At 36.9% G+C, this 26,486-nt stretch overlaps 1 protein-coding gene across 3 annotated transcripts in view; it reads right to left on the reverse strand.

Moving 5' to 3' along the window:
* LOC113415857 (cadherin-12) overlaps positions 1–26,486 on the reverse strand; it is an 817,727-nt gene that overhangs the window by 8,829 nt on the left and 782,412 nt on the right. For all 3 annotated transcript variants that reach the window (XM_087961174.1, XM_026673444.2, XM_087961175.1), the window contains 3 exons: positions 20,087–20,340; positions 6,467–6,603; positions 1,092–1,213 (listed from right to left, as the gene is read on the reverse strand). In XM_087961174.1, the coding sequence (XP_087817300.1) occupies positions 1,092–1,213; positions 6,467–6,603; positions 20,087–20,340 (513 nt within the window). The remainder of the gene's footprint in view (positions 1–1,091; positions 1,214–6,466; positions 6,604–20,086; positions 20,341–26,486) is intronic.

A 26,486-nucleotide genomic window follows, 5' to 3' on the forward strand; every position in this document is an offset into this window, starting at 1 on the left:
GCCAGTTTGTGATCTTAAATATAGCCTAACCTGGTTCAGATGTTACTGTTTCTGAATGATAATGATGGGAGTGCTCTTTGACAAAATATTACTTTTACTTTCATAGGACTAATTGTCTACTATAACCACAGCTGGTCAGGTATTGAAACCTCCTCTTGGCAAGAGAGATACATTCACAGATCTGCTGGGTCTTAATTAGCTTTCTTTAGAGCACTTTAACATTTCTATATAGATTTATCAACTACTGCGTATCATAGTGGTTAGAATGACACTGGCATGTGGTTTATAGATACCAGTGTTGAAATATTTCTATTTGTTTCTAAACTCAATCTAATATCCTATTATTTTATTCACAAGGCCCCAAATATTATTCAGCCAGGATATCTGAATGTCTTTTTCTTCTCTCTAGACTGCCCATAATTTGCAGTCTAAATCAAAGATATTATCTTTAGTCATCTCCATTAAGAGAACCTAATTAGCTATATACACAAAAGACAACTTATTCTGCACTAGCTTCTGGATTATGGATTTCCCTGTAAGGAACATGAGAAACTAAACCTAAAACTGAGTCAAAATAAAAATTGAAGCATTGTTTCACTGGATTTTTGCTTTGCTTTTGTTGCTTCCAGTTCTACTGGGAAATTATTACATGAACATGGATAAACAATTATACAACTACCCTCCGCTGTCAGTATGCAATATAGGATTAATTAAACTAACCTGTTTTTTAGAGTTGTGGCAAATCAGTATCAGGCCATTTTTTAAGATTGGTGGACGAATCTTGAGAACACATTCTAAATTTTCACATGAAATAGCATAATATCTTTTGCACATGGGCAAACTATCAATTTGCCAAGAGAAACTAGTCAGACAATATATAAAATCATTTTTTATCACAGGACAATATACTTCCAAACAAATCACTTGGCTGTAAGTATCAGTGATTAATAAGCATATAAATAAAACAGTAAATTATAGAATTTCAAGGAGGCTCTCAAGTCAGTTTTTATAGTTTGTTAGCCATTATATTGTACATGATTATATCCACACATAACAGACTGCGCATCTAATATTAAAAAATAATAATATACCTGTCCCAGCCGTGCATTTTCACACACATAAGATTCATAAGGTACTGTAATTTCTGGAGGAAATTCATTGACATCCAGGACATTTATGATGACATTAACTTTGCTGGTCAAGAGTGGATTGCCTATTAGGAAAAGAATTTTAAAACAGGCCATGAAATATTGGTACTATCTTAGGTTATATTACATTGCATACAGCAATGAAAAATGGAAGCGCTCATCTTTTTTGATATGTCCTTTTAGACTGATTGGGTAAATCTCTCATACAAAATGGACTGTGCCTGGTAATGATATAATGACTGCACAGAAAACTTAGCTGTATAATTTGTCATATTTATTATAAAGTACTTGTCATGTTTTTGTTCTGCGGGAACTCAGTAAATATTTACAGTACATAATTCATACAGGAATTGTATTCTTCCTTGTATAGAGTACAATAAATAATCAGGGATCTAGGATTAAGCAACCATAAACATATGCACCTAAGGAAACTATCATCACATTTTGTAGACAATATACCTATGCATGGTAAATAGTTTTCCACAAAGAGAAAACTCATCATACGCAGGTCATATATTCTGAAGGCAATTAGTTACACATAAGTATTAGTGAGTACCTGGAATATATAGCTATAATGTTTATATGATTTTGCTGTAGTTTTTAAAAAGATTGTACCAATCCTGATGACATGACCAAACTCAGAGAACATCAAACTAAGCAAGAAAACAAATGCATTTCTTCTACACAACTGTTCTGTTGAACAGAGACAAGTGAGGTAAATGAGGCAACTTGGTTGCATTTCAACCAGGATTATTTTGAGCTTGTGAAACCTGAGAAAGTACAGTGGTTCCTTGGTACTCAACTGCTTTGAAATCCATTGAATTTGATAATCAATGCATTTTGATATGAAAATTTTGTCCATCATTTTTGGTACTTGATGCACAGGCTAGAACTTGTTGGTGTTGGTTTGTGTCTCACTACAATATTCCTTATGGGAAAAATTCATTTGATACTCATTGTTTTTGGTACTCATTGGACCTCCCAGAACCAATTAATAATGAATATTGAGGGAGCACTACAAATAATATACTAAGCAGCATAATGTCTTCCGTGAATGAGATAAACCCATCCTGGCTCCTGGCAGGTCTGTAATTTTGGTCTTCAGGAAGTGATACATTAAGAACATGGGAGTGTCATCCTTTCACCCAAGTCAGCTTTAGAGATAAACCTAAAGATGTTGTAGATGTTTACATCTACAGAGTCTGGATGCTATTAAGATTTTGATGGAGAAAAACAAACTTAGATGGGCTGGATAGAGTTCGTATATGTCTACAAACATCAGGGATAAATAACTGTTCCAGATTTTACTATAGCAGTATTTTCTGGCTACAAGTTCAGTGTCCCCAGGTGCTTGTACATTGGTTACAATTAGATATAATATGCTGTTAAGGTAAAATGAATTCTGTCAAGGATGCAGAACATATTTTGGATTGAGTGCTACTGTACACTGCACTGTAATGAGTAAATTGGATCAGGTCAAAAATGAAATGAAATTTTATATACTTGTATTTAATTAATTTGATTTAAATAAATTTATTTTTTTAAAAAAAAAAATTTATATGATTCCTTATTTAATATTTTTTCCAGTTTTCTCATTTTCTCATTATTAAAAGGCATGCAACTTTGATTTATACAAGTCTTGTATAAAATAAATACAAATACAAATACAAATACATATACATATACATATACATATATATATATATGTGTGTGTGTGTGTGTGTGTGTGTTTTCTGAGGTTTTTGCGGGTATTTGTATGTGGATCTTTGGTTATTCGGGTTTTCTCCAAATAACACAGCCAAGCCCCCACCCAGTCAAGTCACACTCTCACTGGCAGTTAAAAGAAAAAAAACAGCTGCAAGATCACATTACTCCAAGAAGCACAAAGCTGAAGACACAAGCCTGAAGATGACAAATGATATTTCATCGAAACATCCCCAAAATCCTTCCAATTTTACGCGGGAGAAAACCCGAATAACCAAAGATCCATATATATATATATATATATATATATATATATATATATATATATATATATATATATATATATATATATATCTATCTATCTATCTATCTATCTATCTATCTATCTATCTATCTATCTATCTATCTATCTATCTATCTATCTATCTTTGGTTATTCAGGTTTTCTCCCGCGTAAGATTCAAAGTATCTAGGCAACATTTCGATGAAGTCTCATTCATCATCTTCAGGCTTGCTTCTTCGGCTCTGTGCTTCTCAGAGTGATGTGAGCTTTCAGCTGCTTCTTCCTTCTAACTGCCAGTGGGGTGTGACTTGACTGGGTGGGGGCTTGGCTGTGTTCCGATTGGGTGGGGGTGTGTTCTCATTGGTTGGAGGCTTGGCTGTGTTCTGATTGGTTGGGGGGCTGGCCGTGTTCTGATTGGCTGGAGGCGTGCTCTGTTCAGGTGGGGGCTTGGCCGTGCTCAGGCTAGTCCTAGCTGCTGGGGGATTTGAGCTGGTGAGCTGGGATCTTGCTGTTTGGCTTTGAGTTCGTGGTCGTGCCACATCTTCATGGTGGGGGTCAGTTCGCTTCATGTATGGCTCAGATGGGTTTGAAGTGGGTAGTGATGCAGCTGCAGTGCGGCTTCTGGTCTGTGGTCGTGTCTCATCTTCTGTGTGGGTGTGAGTCTGATTTTTACGTGGAAGTGTGGTGGTGGCATCTTGTGTGGCCCTCGTGGGTGTGGGTCTGGTGTCATTCATCATGTTGGGTACTCGTCTGTTCATGAGGGCGGGTTTCCAAATGGCTGGTAAGCGGGAGGTGTCATCTCTTTTATTCATGCTATATATGTTTTCTGAGGTTCTCGCGGGTATTTGTATGTGGATCTTTGGTTATTCGGGTTTTCTCCCGCGTAAGATTGGAAGTATCTAGGCAACGTTTCGATGAAGTCTCATTCATCATCTTCAGGCTTCTGTCTTCAGCTCTGTGCTTCTCAGAGTGATGTGAGCTTGCAGCTGCTTCTTCCTTTTTTATATATATATATATATATATACACATTCTTAAGTTTTCACGGGTACTTACATGTATGGTATTCAGCTTTCTTATTGGTATTTGGTATTTTCCCACGTTATTATAGTTGTGCTTTCAAAGTTGTAGCAACATTTCGGCAGAATCTCATCTGCCATCATCAGGCTTCTGTATAGTGTTTGTTTCCCAGCCTTTTCTGTTTTAAATTTGGTGCTAGCCTACTGAGGATGGCAGATGAGATTCTGCCGAAACGTTGCTACAACTTTAAAAGCACAACTATAATGACGTGGGAAAATACCCGAACAAAGCTGAATACCATATATGTAAGTACCCGCGAAAACTTAAGAATATATATATATCCAGACATTTTAGAAGATGGAAAATATTTTGAGAAAGAAAAAAAGATTATTATTATTTTTTGGCTAAGCCTTGATAGGGATACTTGTTAGCAGTTATCAATCAATGGACTTGTTTAACATTTGTAAGATTTAAATGTTCTTAAACTGAATGGTCAAATTTTAAATACCAAAAAAAGGAACATTAAACAAGGAAGGCAAAATAGTAAACATCCCTAAGTGTATTAGTGCATATACCTCCCTTTATTGAACATGAAAATGATACTATAGTATGATATAGAACTGATTATTTGATAAATAGGAGGAAAAATATGCATGAGATATAGATTTTCTATTAATGTTTTCTATCAATGAAATTCAAATAAAAATAAAACCAGAGCCTCCATTGAGGTGTTTTGAACTAGATTTTTGTTTACTTAACTATATTTTTAATACTGAAAAACAATAATAGGCAGACTCAGGCAAACATATTCAGAACAAATCCCAGTGAAACCAATGGGTTTTATTAATCATAACCATGATGCATTTCCAGTGTACTTAGTTATGATTAATTTTTGCATGCCATACTTAGAATGTTTAATCAGTAATTATACAAGCTTACAAAGGCACTTAAATCTGTTCGAAAATTGTTCTTGGAAGCCTGCTTGTTTCTGAGTCATCATTATACTGTAGAGTCACATACCAGTTTTCACCCCCCTCCCTCTACAAGACAAAAAAAAAAGACTATTGAAACTTAATTAAACAGAATAATCAAAGAAGAAAAAAAAGAGCCTTTAAAGTTATTAAAGTATGACTGGAAACAAACAGCTGGTAACACATAACACTGCAATTAAGGAAAATTTCTTTATGCAGAATGGAAAACAATGGATTAAACCATTAGTCTGAAAGGAAAGCAGTTCACCTAACTGTAGAACTCATTCTCTGTTCATCATAAAGCCTCCATCCCTCTGTCCATATAATTGTCCACATGGGAGTGGATTCCCTTGTGATGCAATAAGATTTTTGCAATCCTTGGAGGAACAATCCTTCATTCATTCTCTAGGGTTTCTGTTAAGCTGATCATATGTGTCTGAGTAGAATTAAATGTTTTTATGTATCTCTAGACACATACTGTTTATTAAGGGTCAAAAAGAACAAGTACAATGTATTAATAAAGTTGCATGCCCTGATACAAAGCCTACTTTCCTTTTTCAAGCTTTCTAGGTTGAGCAAAAGAAGAAGAAAAAAGAGGCAACATGTCTTCCTGTAAGAAGCAGGTTGAAAGAAAGAGACTAAGAGTCTTCCAATTAGAGGAAAACAGAGCAGAGATAAAGACATTGATAAAGAGGTGGTCTGTGTTTGCTTGGCTATTTCTAATACCTCTAGTGAGCAGTAGGATAAAACACTTGATGCTTATTGAGTTGCTTCTACAATGATTCTTGAACTAGATTTGTAACTAACAAGTACACCAAACTATCCCTGCCCACTGTAACTGGAACTTCATATGTTACTTTACACTGGAAATCTGAGGTCTTGACTGTTCTCAGAGAATAAATAACCTATATACATGGAGTCAGATAGTAAATATGAGGCACACATCAATCCAAATTATAGACACACTACAGGGCACTGGATATGAGGTAACTGAATGAAAGTTCAGACTCCACTAAAAATAATAGGGAGCCTTTCTTTTTATGCTCCACAAAAGAAAAAAGAGGAATCATGTCTGTAATTTTAGCTGCTTATTCAATATTTCCCCCCCTCAGGAATGGAGTCATACTATAGTGAATGAGGCTAATTACCGACAAAAAATATAAATTATTTGAAGCTGATCCCTAAAATATCCTAGGAGTCTGCCAAATTTATAGGAAATCTGATGAATAAAGTGTTACAAAACAAAACAAAGACATTTTGCCAAATGATTTCATAAAAATGGGCAAACAATATAAACAATAACAGTTCTCAAAATCTCATCAATCCCATTTCTATTGTACTTACTAATTTTACTTGCAATTATTGAAAAATTGTACTGCGCAGTATTCTCTCTATCAAGTAACTCATTTGTGGCAATAGTTCCTTCCATTCCATCTATAATAAAGTAGCTATCCACGTCATTCTTCCAGTCTATGAAATACCTGCAGATGTAGAAGAATGAGAGGGAAAGAAATAGATGAAACAACAGAAGTTGACAGCCTCTAATCATTTATAATAATACCATTTGGTGCCTCTAAATGGTTTTCTTATTCTACTCTCAGGAGTTATTTCTCTGCTTTGTAATAAAGAAGCAATGGTTGCTTTAACACCATGTCAGAAAGCTAAATGGAAAATAATGAAAGATAGACTTGAGAGGAAAGAAACAACTGGGAATATGTAAACATTTTAATTGTATTTCCAATAAAAACAGTCAAATTCTGTTCTTAAATGGAGTTCCATAGTCTTTCTCTTCCCAAGAGAAGTCATCAAATTTTAGAACATTTTTTCTCTCTCTCAGTAATTTGGTTACTGCTGCTTCTAAAACCAATTTAAACACTTTTACTGGCTGGCTTTGCTCATGTCTTTTTCCTAACTTAGCAGGAATGTGTGATTTTCTAGTATGCTTCTGCTGATTGTTTTTGTTATTAATTTGTAGGTTTCCAACTACTTTGTTTTATCGGTTGGAAGTGATTTTAATGGAATATAAACAAAAATCATATTGACTAGTCCTGCACCTAAATTGAGTTTTCCTATTATTAATTATTCAGAAATCTGAGGATTTTCATAGACTGTTTCTTTGGAAACAAATTACTTAGTAAACATTTGAAGCAACAAACAAGTCAGTCTAATCTAAAGCACCATGAATACCCAAGATTTTTTATTTCTGAAGTGGAAAAGAAATAGACACACACTCACTATTTTGGGGAAGTATTTTAAATGAGTCATAATAAAGGCTATTCAAAAAGGCAGGGGATCTATGCATTGGGTAAACCTGGAAAGAATAGTATTACTATAAAAAATAAGTATCACGGAAGTTGCTGAAAGATTAATGGCTGAGTTTAGCAAAGTACTGCTTCTAATGGCATTTGAGTGTAATACAAGGGAAAAAAAACAGCAACAAAGGATAGGATAACAGAGGTGAAAGTCAAGCATGCAGAGAATTGTAACATATTACATTACCATTATTTAACATAATACTGTTTAAATCAGGCCCAGGATTAGTGAGGGATTATTCAGGAACAGAATCAGAATTTTTTAATCATTTTTTTAATTAAAGAATACCTATTTGTGCTAGAGTAAGTCATTAAATTTGCATGCATAGAAAATGGCAGCCTAAAGTTTACAAACCTTCCCTTAAATAATAATAAAAATAAAATAAATATTGAGGTTTTATAGTTCAGTATATGTCATGTGAATTTTGTTTTTGTATTGTTCAGTTGAATGACGTACTATTAATCATGAAAATTCGTATGTCTCTTCTGAATCCATTGAAATGCAATCCTAAATAAATGTTCATAGGAGTCAAGCTAATAACAGTGCCAACAAGCAAGTAAATAGATGTGTGACAATATAAAGTCATAGGTTATGAAGTGCTGGTGTTGCAGTGATATTATTCAATGCTTTATTTAAAGAGCCAAGTATTTGCAGACAAGGTACTAAGATTGAATGAAACAATTCCTTGAAAAAAATTAGAATTCTGTCAATCTGTGAGCTTAGAGCAGGAGTGCTTATAGGGAAGAAGGTCAACAATGTAAAGACAGCACTTGTGATTGCATAACTGACACTTTTTTTAACATGATCTTGGCTGAGAGCAAACAGTAATGTATCTGACTCTAATCAGATTCGATGAAGAACAAACCAAATTTGGTTGGTTTCATATGATATATTAAGACAGCAATCCCCAAAATTTCCAACTTTGTGAACCGGTGGTGGTGGCAGGAGTGGGGTGCAGAGAGGGGGTGTACTCACCTGCTGCTTGCATGGCCCGGTTCCAAACTGACTGGGGCCTGGTACCAGGCCATGGCCTGGGATTTGGGGACCCTTGAATTAAGATGTAAGCCACGATATCATAATACTGAGGACTGTGTAACCTGCTAATTGAAAGCAAACCAACCATACAACAGCTTAGCATAATTTCTGAACTGTATTTATATAAAACCTGGTCATTTTTCAAGATTCAATTAGAAGATCCCATTAACTTCAGTTCAATTAACTTGAGCTGTCAAAAGGTGTAAAAAAAAAAAACAACCACCATGGACATGGTTTTTGCTGAAAACTGGAAAAAATGCAAACAATGTAAATGCAATTTAGTTGATAAGTGCCTAAAGCAAAGGTGTTAAACTCACATCATCATGGTGACATCACATGACGTATCAGGACTTTCCCCCCCTTCACTAAACTGGGCTGGAGCGGGGCCAGCACATGATGCATCCGGCTTGTGGAGCATGAGTTTGACTCCCCTGGCCTAAAGTATGACCATGGGCAGGCAACTCTTGCAACTTTGAACCTTGATTGTAATTATCCCCATGGTATATCCATTGTAGCTTCAAATGGTCATTAAGCAACCTCTTGTAAATCAAGGACTATCTGTATTCAGTGTATGCCCTGCTGTTAGTTGTGAATCCAAATGGTTTGCTGCAAATGTTGGATTGAATAATGGAACAAGGACCATGGATTTAAAAATTAATATACCAAAGACCAAGGCAATAGCATTTGACAGGAAAAACAGAATTAATTTAACTTAAGAATTAATAATAACTTAAGAATTTTAAGTTATACTTAGCTGGCAAAAAAAAATAGCAGATAATTTAATGTACTTTCATAGAATTTTGACTGAAGGTGGAGAAATGGATGGAGTTTTGTCCTCTGTAAGTTTTGGCAGAAACATAGTGAATAGCTTATTGTCTTTTTATGTACGAGAAGAAAGGACAAATGTTAAAGGAAGGGACAATTGCTTTATGTTTGATCTGATAAATGGAAATGAGAATTGAGGATGGCAAGTGAAACATAAAATTAAGTGGAATTCTGTGGCAATGTAACAGTTCACAATTGTGTATGGTAAAATAAAAAGAAATGACTTGAAGAATAGATAAGTCCTGAATTAATGTAGATTGAATACAAGAGTGACTTATCAGAATGGAACAAATACATGAAAATAAATTCGCCAAATAGAAAGAGTAAATTATTGAATCACAAAATAAATACACGAAGGAAGAATTGACATCCTTTTCTCTCTAGCATGTTCTACTACAGACACAATGAAAATGGAAGAGGAATAGAATTAAGTTTCCATGCAGCCAGCTTAGTCATAGGATTTAGCAAGTTCAAGACCAGTGGGTCCAGCTTGTATTGAGGCATAACAGGCTGTGGGAACCAGGCAGAGGACAAAGAAAAGGCAATACAATAAAATGATTCAAAGTGAGATTGTCTTAATTTTGGCTTACCATAAGTCTACCTGGAAACTTACTTATTAGTTTTCAAGATCAAGTTCTTTTCTTGACTAGCATTAAGAACCCTCATGAAATCTATGCTGTTCTCACTTTTTGTTAGCTACAAATAGCTACAATTCATCTGACTTTAAGTGTGTTACAAGTCAGTAAATAACTATAGTACTAATTGAAGAATACAAAGCAAAATGATATATAAATTCTTCCATAGTAAATGCATCATCCTAGAATATAACATACAAGATTCAACATTCGTGGTGCTGCATTTTACTTAGGACAAGAAAATTATTAGTCTTTGGAGGCTTTCTGAAATAACTGGATCGTAACAAATTTCTTGAAAAAGTTGGAGAAAATTATGAGTTCCCTCAGCACTCTTGTCTCTTCTCAGTCACCTAAGTGATGAGGTCCAGGCCTGCCCATCTGCTTAATCAGGATACAATTTGTGAAGACTTCAGTACCCATATTAAGAGTCTGCAGAATTTGGGCAACCACGCAAGGAACACGTTTAACAATGTTTCCTTAGCCAATATACCAAGCACAGAGTCAAGTAAGCTTATGTACAATGTTGAGATATAAGAAAATGCAGAAAAAGAAATTGCAATGACTACTATTAGGATATAGTCAATTTAATTTATTAAGTAACCTTGAAAATCTTCTATGCAGTTAGTTAGAGCTTTCAAGAATTTTGTTCATCTGCAGTAGCAGTAGCTAATGCTTGGCTCTGATATTGGCCACATTCTGGTACTTGCAAGGATACCTTAATCTTCTTCCTGTGAGCTATAAAACGCCCCTATCTAAAAAGGAAATACTTTACATTTAATACAGCTAATTCTATTCCAAGTACAACCTCAGGTATCCATTTTTCACGTAGTCCATGTTGGAAGAGGCCGTACTCAATACCACAAGGGCAAGCTCCCTTGTTTAGCAAGGAAACCCTTCCCTCAAAAATAATTTGATTAGCTAATTTTATATAATATTTGACTATGAAAACTGTGGGTTCAATATATTTTGGTATTAAATCGCTAAATAGTCTGTGTACACAAAGGTCTGTGTTTGTACTTAAAAAGGCATTTTAAAATACATGCCAACCTAGAATCAGTGAATACCTAAATCCTTAAAGTGTGAACTTAATTATTTCTCTTTTGTTTGTTTTTTATCTCTGGCTGCTTGTGAGTTACTCTGACCCGAGCAAGCATGGTTTTGCTGCAAATGCCCAAGATGCAAAGTATTCATTTGATTTGACAGGATGCAAAAACTAATTTACACAGATAGCCCTAGAGGTTCAAAGAGTCAAATGAAGCAGAGTGAGGGGGAAAGAGTTGCTAATGTTTCCCAGAGAAGAAGACATGTCATGCCTCTTTTCAAACAGATTTGTCTGTGCGTTAGAGAGGTGAAAAAGTGACTACGTTGCAGTCATCAACACATCCTAATTGCTGTCTAAACATTTCATCACTCACCACCCTGTTTTTCTTAGATGAATTGCGCATTTATTAAATAAATTGTCTTGGCAAATTTGTTATCATCTCTTTATTTCTCATAATGAAATCAAGAATATATCAATATATTTTTTCTTCTTTCCTCCGTCCCTCCCTCCCTCTCTCTCTTCCCTTCTTCTTAAAGCATATTAGATTATGATTATTCTCAGGCTGTGACAAGACAGAAGGGAGAAAGTCAATCTCCACCTCAATGTCATAGAGATTTCTCAGCAGACACTTTGGTCAAAGATATAATATGTGGAACCATTTTAGTAGAGAAAAATAATTAGAATGAACATCAACAAGAGAAAAAAAAATATTAGAATGTATTCCCACAAGACGGAATGCAGGAGAGAATTTGCAATTACAGTATGTTGATCCAGAATGTTTTCCAATGTCAATACAGGATAAATCTATGAAAATGTATCTCTCTCTCTCCCCCTCCCTCCCTCTCCCCCCCCCTCTCTCACAAAATTATGAGTATTTCTGAAGCTCTGTTACACTTGGAGACACTATTTTTAAATAATACAAAATGTTGTACTTTCCTCATACAATTATGAGTATACCAAAAGTCAGATTCAACCCAAAGGAGACTTTAAGATGAAAAAGAAATTAAAAATTGGTTTCCATGGCATATGGATCCTAAACCTGGCATAGTGGAGGTCAATTCCCTAAAGTCTAAAAAAATGTAACAATCTTGTTCCATTAATTTTTAAATTACATCTCTCCAATTTGCTCTTCTTCCAGTGTTTGGTTTTTCTCTTTCCACAGTCCTGATGGATTTGTTCTTCACCTAGTTAACACTTCTTTAAAAAAAAAAAAACTGTTTTGGTTGTGTCCAAACAAAAAAAATAAACTCAGCATTGTCAATCATCTTTTGAAAATAGGCTCCTTTTTTTCTATTCTTTAAATAAGTGGATTTCCTTTCCACTGTCATTTAGCTATTATCTTCTGATTCCCATATGTCAAAGCAAACAGATTTGGAAGTCTTTGTCCCTTATAATATATGATAAATTATACGGACTTAGTATTTCTCCTGCTAACATGAACTGTTTTGGATTGTTTTGCATCGTGGAGTTATGCCATCTGTTGTACAAAGCATTGTCTTGTTGCTCTCTCGTTTGTTTTCCAGATTATAGATCAGTGTAATAGACATTGTGAAGGCTAAAACTGTGTCTGGGAAGTATCTGAGAGAAAATGAATTAATTTGTAATGAAATTGCACAGCACATTATATTGGTGATTGCATAGAGAAAAACATATTATCTTCCTAAAGACCTATTTCTTTTCTACCTCTTTCTCCTATTCTACTTTACAAGTTTTTCTTTTAAAATATTTCAAAACTGACATAACAGATTATTTACCCTGACAAGGGGAACTAGATCTTTAAAAGCTAACTCAGCATAATGGTTGTAAGACACACTCAGAAGTTGTAATCAAACAAAATCGTCTGAAGGTAATTTATGATTTTACTAACATCTATTTATTGACTTTCAATTTAAATTAGGGACATAAACCTTATGTAGTAGTGAAATCTAACACATCATTAATTAAGACCTGTGTGTATTTTCTGCCCCTCAGTTATACCAGGTAATAAATAAGCAAAACCAGTTTAATAAAGTGGCTACTACTTAAAAATCTTGAAAATTACAATCCTTTTTTAAAAAAATATCATTTAAGTGCCAGTACATATTGTACATGTATAAAATATGACGGTATAACTAAAGCATTTTTATTTGTATAAAAAAACCATCTAGTAGTATTTATGTGAAAATAGGTAGTCCGCACTCACTGACCACAAATGGGACCTGTGATTTCAATGCTGAGCACCTTATCACTGAGCAAAATATCATGTGACTATTCCAGACTTACAACATCACTTCTGCTTCCATGGTTCAGCAAATCATTATGATCATTATGTGAGACATCACACAACTGCAGTTTGTGCTTTTATGGTCAGCTTCTCTATTGATCCTGCTTATCAGAAAGTGGTCTAAAGCAGGAGTTGCCAACCTTTTGGACCTCAGGGACCACCAAACTCATAATTTTAAATCCCAGAGATCACTAATATGAATTTTGACTTATGGTGGCTTGCTGACATTGATGGGGGAGGAGAGAGAGAGAGAGAGAGAGAGAGAGAGAGATCTGATCTAACCTCTTTCTCTCTCTCCCTCCCTCCCTCTGTCTCTCTCTTTTCTCTCTCTCTCTCTCTCACACACACACACACACACGCAGGGGTGGGATTCAAATTTCTTAACATCCGGTTCTGTGGGCATGGCCTAATTTGTGGGTGTGGCTCGGTGGTCATGTGACTGGCTGGGCATGACTTGTATGTAAATATTATAAATATTTATGTAAATATTGGATTTTTTAATTAAAAAAGCAACTTTTACCCAACATCAGGCAAAGCAGGCAGGCAGATTGAGTTGCTCACAGAATCACAGATTCATTCAGAGATCTATCTATCTGCCATCGGCTACCTGAGTCTGCACTGACAAATAGAAGCTTCAGTCCTAAGGAAGGTTCAGCTCAGCTTAAAAGCCGAGCTGAATATCTAAAGATTAGTTAGAAAGCAAGAAATTCAATAGTTTCCTGCTTTCTAGCTAATCTAAATTTTCTGGCACAGCAGAACCACTGATGGTTGAGGGGGGGGGGGAAGAAAAAATAGCAACTTAGCAGGCAAGTTTTCCAGGTAAGGAGTGAGTGGGGAGGGGGTTCCTGCGGGCCATGTGGGCGGCGCAGCCTTTTGTTCCTGGGCAGCCTGGATTAATTGCTTTGGGGAGTGCTCTGGGGGTGACATTTCTCTGCTGACCACCAAAATTTTCTCATGGACCACCAGTGGACCATGGCCCACCAGTTGGCAACCACTGGTCTAAAGCACACAAATGCCAATTACATGACTATGGGACACTGCGACACTTGTAAACACTTCCAGTTAGGAAATACCTGAATATCAGTTATATGACTCTAAGACAGCTGCAACCCTTATAAATGCAAGGATTTGTTGCACTTAGCTCAGTGGCAGAATTGCTCCTCTGAACCCATGGCTCTCATGGGTTCAAGAGAACTGAAGCATGTCCTCTTGAAAGCTCAGTGCAGTTGCTTTAAAAGCCCCTGTAGACTATTGTGTGCTTTACTGGTAATTCTGACAGGGAGGTGGGGAAATAAGCAAACCTTTGGAAACCTATGCAGAAAAGTCAGCAGACAATATGATAGTTCTGTATAGGATTTCCATCTATTTCTATCCCTATCCCTATCTCTATTATCTCTGTCCCTCTGTCTGTCTGTCTGCTAGCGGTCTAGCTATCATCTGCAAATTTTATTAGACTTATGTGCCAGCTTTTCTTCAGAAGCCTAAGAATGAGTTCATGGTCTTTCACCCCTGCCCATTATATTTATATGACTACTTGATAAATTACATCTATCTATCTTATATGCGTTCATCTTTGTCTTTGCTGTTACCGTTAATCATATTCACAAGAGTTTAGGATTTTCAGAAATTGTCATATTTCTCAATATCAAAAACAGGCAGAGTGAAATGAATAAATGGTGCTTTTCTAAAGCTGCAAATTTCCTTTTTCTGGGAGTAAATCTCCAGGAATACATTCCTGCAATTCTTAACAATTAATAATATTTTTAGTAATTGTGTCAAATATTTTATTAATCCATCTCTACAATATTTTACATTTTGAAAAAGAGAATATAGAGAAAGTGCAGATAAGAGCAACAGAGATGGTAAAGGGGTCTGGAGGCCATATCATATAATAAACAGCTAAGGGAACTAGACATGTTTAGCCTAATGAAAAGAAGGCTCAGAGGAGACACAATAGCAGTTTCCCAATACTTGAAGGTATGTCACAAGGAAGAGAATATTGATTTATTCTTCATAGCACCTGAAGGCAGGACAAGAGGCAATTGGTGGAGGAGCATTCAACCCGTAATAAGTAAGGATTTAGTTATTATATCACAATGTCAGAGTATATTCATAGAGCTTGGTAACAAGGTCAGCCAATGAATAGGCATAGCAACTAAGTCAGCCAATGAGGATTGTTTGGAAAACTGAAACTAGAAGTAGCCTAGCCATGGCTCTGTATAAAGCTCTGCAACTCTGCAGCTATGTTAAGCTCTGCAACTGTGAAGCTATGTTGACCTCTGAGTCTATCTATTGAAAATGAAACTGCTTCTCTCCTCTGCTGTGTATAATGCTTGCTACTGAAGTTACTTGCAACATGTTTTTGTCTTGAGTTTGCTCCATGTTGGAGAAATCTACAACTGGTTTGTAAAATCTACTTATTATGTTTATAAAGATGTTAAATGAAGCATCAGCCATTTGTGTTTATTTTTCTGGTGCTAAATTAATGCTGAAAAACTCTGAATACACAAGCTGACACTTTTGGATTTGCATGTAAAATCATGGTACACACAAAAAAAATACTGGTACACATATATCTTGCATTGTCCCATCTGATTCCCACCACTAGTTACCTACATTACTAAAAAAAGCTTGCAATATTACCATTGGGACATCAGAAAAAACTCTTATATTGTTTATAGAGAGAATGTAAGTATGCATTGCAGCCATCGAAGTCTAATAAGTGATGTATGATGGAATCACCATCCATCCTAATTTAAGTTTTTTTGTGTGTGAAAATGAGATAAATGTAAACCTTTTCTGTTCTTTCCAAAAGTCCTCCCCATCCCACCCCAACATGCAGGACTCCAAATCAGTCAAATAAGCTTATGCTAATGACTAGACTTCTCAAGACTGACTGAAAGGACCAGCCTCTCCCCACTTCAAAAATTAAGTATGGCCTCTTGAAAACTTTGTATTTCAAAAGGAATCTTTTATTGAAGAGGGATAAAAGCAAGTCAAAATTCAAAGCAGGATCTGAGGTCCCTCAGGGCATGCAACTAGGATAAAGGAAATTAGAAACCCCTCCCAACAGTCCAATGTGGATTCCACCAATCTGCAAGTGTGAAGATGTTATTGAACCAGCACCTCTGAGAAAACAGATAAGGAAAGTTTCCCAGGGTCATCTTCCGGTACTGTCATCCACATGGCCCCTTCTCCCCTTGCATCTCCCCAAGAGATGAGAATTTTCCAGGGATCTGGGGCACCAGGCAACAGTTATAAATCATGTAAAAGGTTATACAAAAGACAATGTAAGAAATAGGATACTTAGGCTACAAAGAGAGGGAAAGAATTAAATGTATCGAATCCACACCCCCCCTTTCTTCCATTGGAGAATGGCAGATACACAGATCTGACACTGACTGTGCTGCCTCATTAAGGAGAGGAAAGGAAGAGAGAGGCTTTCCAGGGAAGGATGAGTGAAGAATAGTGGGAGGGCATTATAAACATACATACATACATACATACATACATACATACATACATACATACATACATACATCATACATACATACATACATACATACTCCCAGCAGGATCACCCAGGATCATTGCACTTGTCTAGTGTAGCTCTTCTTCCAAAAGAGCCACTGGCAATCTGGCCTTCTATCTCTTCTCCATGTGACCAGCATAGGCCTTGGGGCCTATTCCTCCATCTCACCAATCCTGTTGCTTCATCAACATGTCCTCTAAAACCCAGTGAGAGGTCTATCCAGTCTTTCTCTTGTGGCAGCCAGGATACAATCTCTAGGCCAATAGTAGCCATCCTCTTTTCCCTGGGGTGGCAATCTCATAATCTCTCTTTCTTTCTGAAGGAGTGCAGCATCTTTCCCTTGTAGCAGCTTTGTTCTTTCTGCTCCCTCTCGGTCCTTTTTTTCCTCAGCTTCCTCTAAGTTCAGCTTTACCCCAGCTCCTTCAAGCTGTCCTTGAGTTCCCTGAAGCTGTCCTCTTACTCCTCCTGCTGAGGACTATCTTGCCCAGAACAAAATGTCCCTCAGGGTCTTTTCCTGTCTCCATTCCAGGGGCAAGGCCCTGACCAGATAGGCAACCAGGGAACATTGTTAATAGAGCAGGCTATGCTAGCTAAAGGATTCAGGCACCTACATCAGGTAGCAGTAATAAAGAGAGATGAAGGAGGTGGATGATCCTTTAGTGTCATTGGCAAATACATCCATTTGTACTGTTTAGGAGAAAGCAATGGAAAATAAACTACTGGGTTTTTTTAAAAAAACAACAAGAAAATGACATGGATAGAATACAAAAAAAAAAAAATATTGAGAATATTGTACTATATTATGAGACACTTAGATCAGATGGCACTCAATATGTCACCAATAAGAGCTGAGGAACTTTTAGAATGCAATGATGTTTATGAAGTTGCTAGATTAAAAGGCCTCTGGGGTATCTAACTGCTGATGTTACCACACTGGAAGAGAAAATCCAAAGCTGCAAAGATTGAATTATAGTGGGAATAGCTAACGTAAAAGCATAAACAGAGGAATGCTCAACACAGTGAAGATGAAACAGCTTCACATTGACATCTTAAGCATCAGTGAATTGAGGTCCAGTGGGAATTCACATTTTCAATCAGAAGATCAACTGTTCATTATGCAGGGCATTGAAAACAAAGAGGCAACTATGATACTTTTGTAGTTAGGAAGGTTATATACCAAGAACAGAATTTGAATACAATGCAATAGTGATCGAATAATATCAATTTGAGGACAGTTCTTTACCATGACAATTATCCACATTTATAATCCAATCACTGATGCAGAAGAAGAGAATGTTTGTCAAAACATTGAAATAAGCTTTGTTTATGGAATGCCAAAGTTGGAAATATTGAAGAAAATGTAGTTGTATTCTATGGTTTAAGAAACCAAAATGAAGCAGGATAACAACTTATAACATTCTGCCAATTCAATTATTTCTTCATTGCTAACACTATCTTTAAACAACCAAAACAATGCCTCTGAACATGGAAATTATGTACAGCACAGATGAAGTATATGGAAATCAAATTGACTATACTATTGCTACAGATGGAATACATGAAGGACTCCACAGATGGAGTACATGGAAATCAAATTGACTATACTATTGCTATGTTGAAATGGATGAGTCCAGTTACAGCATCAAAGACATGCCTCAGGTGTTGACTGTGAAGTAAATCGCAAACTATTTATGTACAAGTTCTTGTTCTTCCCATGAGCCCTAACACGTATGAGCCCCAACAAGTATATAACCTAAATATCTGGAAAATAATATATTGCTTACAGATGGTTGCTTTCTATTTTTTTAGTGGGTGAGACTAAGGGTATGACTATGGCTATGTAGGTTGCAGGGTATGGAAATAAGCTGAATTTGTAAGCTCAGGGGTTACAAAGTATATGCAGGAGTGATCTAGGATATGGAATGAAATTCAGGATATATCAAAGGGACCCAGAAGATGCTGCCTGACTGAAAATGATATGGCTTCACCAACCTACTTATTGATCCCAGGTTTTGAATGCAGAATAAAGGGCTTTATTGTCTTGAACTTCACCTTCTGTGACAGAATGCCAAACTGACCTTGAATTTGTAAGCTCAGGGGTTACAAAGTATATGCAGAAGTGATCTAGGATATGGAATGAAATTCAGGATATATAAAAGGGACCCAGAAGATGCTTCCTGACTGAAAATGATATGGCTTCACCAACCTACTTATTGATCCCAGGTTTTGAATGCAGAATAAAGGGCTTTATTGTCTTGAACTTCACCTTCTGTGACAGAATGCCAAACTGACCTTGAGAAGAGGCAGCAAGAAGGTTAAGAAAGGAAATGGCAATTCAGATTTATATTGTCACTATTGTGGAGCCTATATTTCTTTGTCTTTTGGGGGGAACCTCCTTCCCTTAAAATAATAGTATTGAAATTACATGTAATATGATTTTCAACATTGTATTTGCATTTTTACAGAGAACTAAGGAATAGTAATTATATATAGCTTGTACTTCACACTCAAACAGATATATGCAAAGTGGTGGGATGCTGCCAGTTTGCACTGGTTATAGTGAACCAGTAGCGCTGGTGAGCAGTTAGCCCTGCCCACCCATTCCCGTCCTTTCCTGTGCTTTAGTTCCTTGTTTGTGAGCTCAGCTGATTAGCGTGGCAGAGCGGATTGCTGTGCTTCAGCTGTTTTACTCACCAGCACTGAATACAAGGTCCGTTTTGAAGCTTTGAACCAGTGGTTTATGGACACTGCACACCCGTGCAAAGCACTTTCTCATAGCTGGTAGTAAAAAAGGGTGAATCTCACCACTGTATATGCATACATGTCTCTATTTGTGTGTATAAAACCAGTTGCTGCCAATTATATGTCTGTTCCTTATAATCAAAGTTACTAAATTTTAGTATTTGTGCTATGCTATTCGTTTCTAAGACCATCTATTTGATGTTCAAATATGCATTTCTTGCCTGTTTTTATTAAAAGGAACTTCTACTTCATTTTTATTCTTTCTGATTAAAAATGTGCTTATTGTGCCTAATAGATCAATTGATTCTGGGGTCATTATAGATGAGATTCCTGGGTCCAGGGAAAGAGTGAACAAGAGACATAGGATAATTCTGCCTAAATTATACAAGATGGAAGTTTTTCAGGAGAATTATTTCAAAATTTAGTTACATTGTCCTACTAGGAATAAAGATTTTTCCAAAAATCTAAGGGATTGTTTCATAAACTTGCCAGCTTTGAACGTCTTTATACCTTCCATGATTATTTTTACTGTTCCCAATTCATTCATGACTTTATGAGCTGTGGAACATTTCCTTACCTGACAGAACTGCTTCCAATGTCCAAGTCCTGGGCAGTCACTGCTCCTATAATAGTCCCAACTGGAGTATCTTCATATACCTCCATGGTGTAAAATGATTTGCTGAAAACTGGAGGCTCATCCACATCTAGGACATTGATCTTCACAGTTGCTGTATCCTTGAATGGACCCACAGAATGAAAGCGATGGTCAAGATGGACATTTGAAGCCTCGACTTTGAAAGTGTATGCCTTTTTTGTTTCAAAATCCAGTGGCTGCAATGTAGACAGATAGTTCAGATTAATTATACATCTCTCAGATCTTTCTACAGAATGAAAATGTTGCCTCTGTGCATATTTTCATTTAACTGAATTAGAATATTAACTTATGTGACTGTTTATTATACGAACACAGTTTTGTTGGGGCTGATGTGAAGACTCAGAACACATTTCGCAACATGTAACAAACCCTAGTACAAAATACAGGGTCCAGCTACAGAGATTTTGTAAAAGAAATCAGGAAACATCTTTGTTATTATGTCTTTAAAGATTGCACAGTGGGCTTCTTGGTGTCACTTGTTGATACCTTCTCCCAAGAAACGGAAGCTGTAAAATCTTTACAAGAATTTTAAATGGATTGGGCATTTGACATTTATTGGTTATTTTTGGTGGATTCCTGGCAAACACTGACATCTTGTGGTCAGTATTATAATATTCTCATTTGTTATCTTAAATAAAAGTGTCAGAAAGGATATCAGAAAATCTCTCAGTCTGATTTTTTTCCCAATTAAAATATAATATATAATATTTTTATTTCAAAGCAATTTGCAATAAATTCTAAAATTCAAATAGAAGGTTAAAATCATTGATAAAAACTTATATCACTACATTGTATAAAATATGAAACAAATATGAAAACAATAGCATATACTGTAAAAACAATAACAAAGAGAAAAAATGGTAATAAATTTTTAAATCTCTCACAAATAACAAGTCACTAAAAGCTCTTGGAGAAATAAAGTGCTATTGTCTGGCATTGAAAAGGCAATGAAGATTATATGGGTATACTAATTATGAAATGCCTTTCTACAGCATTTCATAGAGCTTTCTCTGTATCTTTCTATTAGAATTTCCTTCATTGTGTTGTGTAGACTAAATCTGATAACTAGGTTAGATTCCAAATATTGAAGACCAACTTTCTATGATCCCATTCTTCATGTGGGTTATTATTATTTTTATTGTCAATGGAGGCTTCTTGCCAGGAGCAATGACTGCGGTGTCAATTTCATTTGCAAAGCATGAGCTAAACCATATACTGATTACTATATCTTCAGCCTGCTCTAGAAGCAAGATTTGCCTCAAATAGGCAGCCATAGAGAGTCAAGAAGAATCAACATTTCAATATTATGGTAGATTACAAAACATTCAGGATTTTGCATCATAAACTGACACACAAACCAGAATTAAAACTATGAACCTGCATATTCCTAAATTGCTATTATTTAGTAGGGCATAAAGCAGGGTAGCAGAAACCTGATCTGGATCATTGCTATGATGTGAATGTGCATGTAGAACTGGAGTGTCAAACTCAAGGCCCATGGGTCAGATCTAGCCTGTGAGGTGCCTAGATCTTGCCCACAGGGCCACCCTGGAAACAGCAAAGGACTGGTCCACGGTGCCTCTGCCAGAAAAAATGCAGCTGAGGAGGGCCATGCGCAGCCCTCCCGGGGTCTGTTTTTTGGCCATGAAGGCCTCCTGAAGCCCTCTACCAGTGAAAATGGAGCTCAGGGGAGCTGTGGGTGGTCCTCCCGGGCTCTGTTTTCAGCTGTAATGGCCTCCTGAAGCTCCCTGCCTGTGAAAACAGAGCTGGGGCCCCCCCTCCATTTTCACTGGCAGAAGGCTAGCAAAACAACCTAAAAACAAAAGGAGAAATGTTTCCCCTTTTGCATTTGAGCATGCAAAAAGGGACAGAAAAGAAGAAAGGGAAAGAGAAAAGACAAAGAAAACTGGGAAGAAAGAAGGGAAGAGGGAAGGAAAAAAGAAGAGAAGGAAGGAAGGAAGGAAGGAAGGAAGGAAGGAAGGAAGGAAGGAAGGAAGGAAGGAAGGAAGGAAGGAAGGAGATTATAATGAGAATGAGGGAGGGTCTGAGGGAAGTCCTGCCTTAGCACTTGGCCACCACAAATTCCCCCAACACAAGTAATGTTGACCTGGCCATGCCCACCCTGGCCATGCCCCATGGCCATGCCCCCAACCCCCCCCAAGGTCAAATACAATCCTAATGTGGCCCTCCATGAAATCTAGTTTGACCACCCTTATGTAGAACAACCAATTTTCTTGTCAGTAAAAGATATATTTATATGCCAAGCTATTGGATGCAAAAGTAAAAATGATCTATATTAAAACTAAAACATCAATTAATACTCTAATATCAATATCTATATCTATCAATATCTATATGTGTGTGTATGTGTGTGTGTGTGTGTGTGTGTGTGTGTGTGTGTATGGTATTCAGCTGGATACCATACATATAAATACCCACGAAAACTTATATATGTGTGTGTGTGTGTGTGTGTGTGTGTGTCTGTTGTGTGTCTGTGTGTCTCTGTGTGTGTAGGTCTAGGTGTGTTTGGGTCTTTTCCCATGTAAAATTAAGAGTATCTTGGCGATGTTTTGGCAAGGTCCCACTCTCCATCCTCAGGCTGGTGCTTTCGGCTTCATGCAAGCAGTGTGTGATCGGAGCTGCCGTCTCTCTATAAATACTGGTGGTGGGGGCTGGTGGGCTGGGCTGGTTGTCTGCGTGCTGCCTCTTGATTGTTTGATGGAGTTGATGTTGGTATAATGGGCTGTGTGATGGCCTTGTGAGTTTTGTTGTGGAGATATCCTGGATCTTGTGCTGTAATCTCCTGGGTCATTTGTTTTGTAGTGATCTTTTTTTCCATTAGCCTTTTCTGTTTTAACGGCTTGGGTAATGGGTTGTGTGATGGGCTTGCGAGTTCTTTTGTTGTGGTATCCTGGGTCCTGCGTTGTAATCTCCTGGGTCGTTTGTGTTTTGATCTCTTTTCCATTAGCCTCCTGTGTAGTAACGGCTTGGGTAGTGGGTTGTGTGATGACCTTGTGAGACTTATTGCTGTGGTATCCTTGGTCTTGTGCTGTGATATCCTGGGTCATTTGCTGTGTTGCAACTTCTTGAGTTCTTGTGGTGTAATTTCCTGAGTTTTCTGATGTGATATCCTGAGCGGGTGGCTATGATGTAGCATTCTGGGTTTTAGTCTGGCTTCAAGTTTGGGGTCTGGGTCTGTGTTCTTGGCATGTGTCAGTTTGTTTGGTTTTGGGGTTGGGGGGTGCAACAGCTGGCAAGGCAGCCATGGTCTGTTTTCTGGATGGTGGTTGTCCTTTATTTATAGGATGGGCTTGGGCCTGGGTCTGATGAGGGGGATTGGCGGTGGTGTCCCATGCTGTTTCGGGTCTGGTGTTGGTTTTCATGGCTGGGACTCGTTTGCTGCTGAGGGCTAGCTTCCAGATGTCTGGTAGGCGAGAGGTATCATCCCGTCTATTCATGTTATGGGGGTGTTTCTGTATCTTGATGGCTTCCCCGATTATTCTCTTGCTGAAATGTTCAGTGTTGGATATTAATTTGGCTCCTTCAAAATTAATTTCATGTCCTGTGGCTTTAAGGTGCTGGAAGAGGGAGGAAATATTTTCTTCTCTTCTGACTGCATTTTTGTGTTCTGCGATGCGTGCATTTATTCTCCTGTTGGTTTGTCCAATGTATGTGGCTTGGCAATTGTTGCATGGTATTTCATAAACTCCTTGGTTTTCTAGCTGGATCTTGTCTTTGGGGTTTCTTAGGATGTTGGCTATTTTTTGGTCAGTGCCAAAGGCTATCCTGATATTGTGTTGTGGAGAATTTTGCTGATTTTGTCTGTGGTGCCTTTGATGTAGGGGAGGAGTGCGATACCGTTGTCTTGTTCTGTGTCTTGTTTTTTTTGGGGTATCTCTTTTCAGATTAGATTGGTGATAGTGTTTCTTTGGAATCCAAAAGAACGGAATTAGCCCTAATCAGAAATGAACTCCACAAGAAAAGATTCCTACTAGACCAAACCAACAGAGACCTACTCACACTCCATTTCAAACTCAGCAACAAAATCCACGCAGCACTCTGGGACAAATCCAAACAACTAGCCTTCTGGAGAGCTGAAACAGAAACCTCCCACAAGAGAGACACACACACCAGGAAACTCCACAGACAAGAGAAATGCCAGTATTTAATAAGAATATTTCATTCATTCAGATCTCATCTGCCATCATCAGGCTTCTGTATTGTGTTCGTCTGTGAGTCAGGCTTTCACAGCCGTTTCTGTTTTAAATTATGTGCAAGCCTACTGCTGTGTTAGAATGTTTTTTTCTTGGGAGAGGGCGGAGCTGGCGTTGCAGCGGTGCAGCATGCGATCTTTAAGCTCTAAGATCGCTGCTTATATCTCCATTTCAGGACGGTCCCAGCGGACCTAAACCACCCCGTATAGATGGTGAAAGAAGATGGCACATCCTGTTGATCCCAGGGACATCGCAAAGTCCCCAGTAGATCCAGGAGAAGTCCTTTTTTCCCCACGGTGGAGAGGCAGTCATTAAAGCTGCTGAAGCTGGGACAGCTCCAGAACTGAAGAAAGCTGGAAAGAAAGTGTGTCAATTTGGTGAGATAATTTTCTATTTATTTTTTTTCTGGAGAGAACACCCTAAAAGACTAAACATTAAATTTAAAAGTGAAGATAAAAGCGCTTAAGTGGCGAGACTAAGCACAAATTAATCCTGAAGGTTTTTTCTTTCTTTTTATTGGAACTTTGGATTTTATTAAAACTTTTCAACTTTTCAACTGGACTGGTCTTTCCTTTTCAATTTTTATTTTTTCCTTTCAAAATAACTCTTTGGAAAAGTTTTTTTTTCTCTTGTTTTTTCTTTTTAATAATTTTAGATTCTTTTTATTTTTTCTATTACTGGTTTTAATATTAGAGGTGAAGGGAAAGGAAAGGGAAATAAGTAGCACTGCCACCTGGAGGCTTGGATACATTGTTTTCCTTTCTTTCTTTCTTGTTGATACATTTGGTGTTACATTCAAGGACTCTGTGCCTTTCATTGAAAAGATAGTGGGAAGAGCATGTAGATTGTTTGTAGGTGCTCTTCTGTGGAACTACTGATAGCTGGAGTCTGGATTTGAAATTGAAGAAAGAAGATTGAAGTGACCTTGAAAAGAGAACTGGAAATTTTGTTTTTTGATTTAATAAAGAGCCTTGAACATATAGTGGCAGTGCTTTGCTTATTGACAGAATTGCATTTTCTCTTTCCTTTTTTTTTTTCTACTCCCCCCCCCAGTTGGATTTTTATATTTGGATTTGAGTCCTTTGATGCAAGAATAAGACTATTTTTCCCCTCTCCCTCCTCCCTTTGTTTTACCTTTTTAGCAAGGGGAATATACAGATTTCTGTCTTTTTAATTTTTTTCCTAATTTTTATTTTTATTTTTTCATCCGTCTTCCATTTTATATTTTTTTTCCTTTTTTCCCTACATAATTGGAACCAATTGGATTAAGGTATTCAAGTGCCTAAAGATTTTTTCCCTTCCCTTTTTTATTTTTATCTTTTGCTTTTATTTTTTTTATTTTTTTACTGGAGTGGCAATTGGCTGCTCTTGCTTTTTCTTTTCAATTTTTCTATTAAGTACTCTAAGATGAGCAGAAAGATACCAGCCTCAGCTTCTTCAATCCTGACTTCTTCTTCCTCACCATCTGGAGGACAACGATTAATATAGGTGATGTTACAACAAGAGAAGGAGAAAGAAGTGACACTGCAGATGATTATGCAAGGAATTCAAAAGATGCAAGTAAAAACAGATAATATTGAAAAGAGAATGGAGAATATTGAGCAAAGAGCGGAAAAGACAGATGAGAAAATTGAAAATATTCAACAGATACACTGGAATACTATGAGGCACATCCTGAAAAACAAATGGCTCTGATGTTTATAGATGCACAAAAAGCCTTTGATAATGTGAATTGGCATTTTATGCTGTTACAATTGGACCAAATGGGCTTTGGTAAAAAATTTACTCAAGCCATAGAAATGAAATATCATAAACAAACTGCAAAGGTTATGATAAATTGAGAGTTAACAGACTTTATAGATATAAGAAAAGGGACCAGACAAGGCTGTCCACTGTCACCTCTGTTGTTTGTGTTAACACTGGAAGTGCTGAATAGGAACATCAGAGAAGAAAAAGAAATAAAAGGAATGAAAAGAAAAGGAATGAAAATTAAAAAAGAAGAGTATAAATTACAAGCTTTTGCAGATGACCTGGTATTTATATTAGAGGATCCATTGGAGTCTGCACCTAAACTGATAGAAAAGATAGAAGAGTATGGGAAAGTAGCA

Source organism: Notechis scutatus, chromosome 3, assembly GCF_049901735.1.
Source record: "Notechis scutatus isolate UNSWTSFEM ecotype Mainland chromosome 3, rNotScu1.2, whole genome shotgun sequence".
NCBI classification, from domain to species: domain Eukaryota; kingdom Metazoa; phylum Chordata; class Lepidosauria; order Squamata; family Elapidae; genus Notechis; species Notechis scutatus.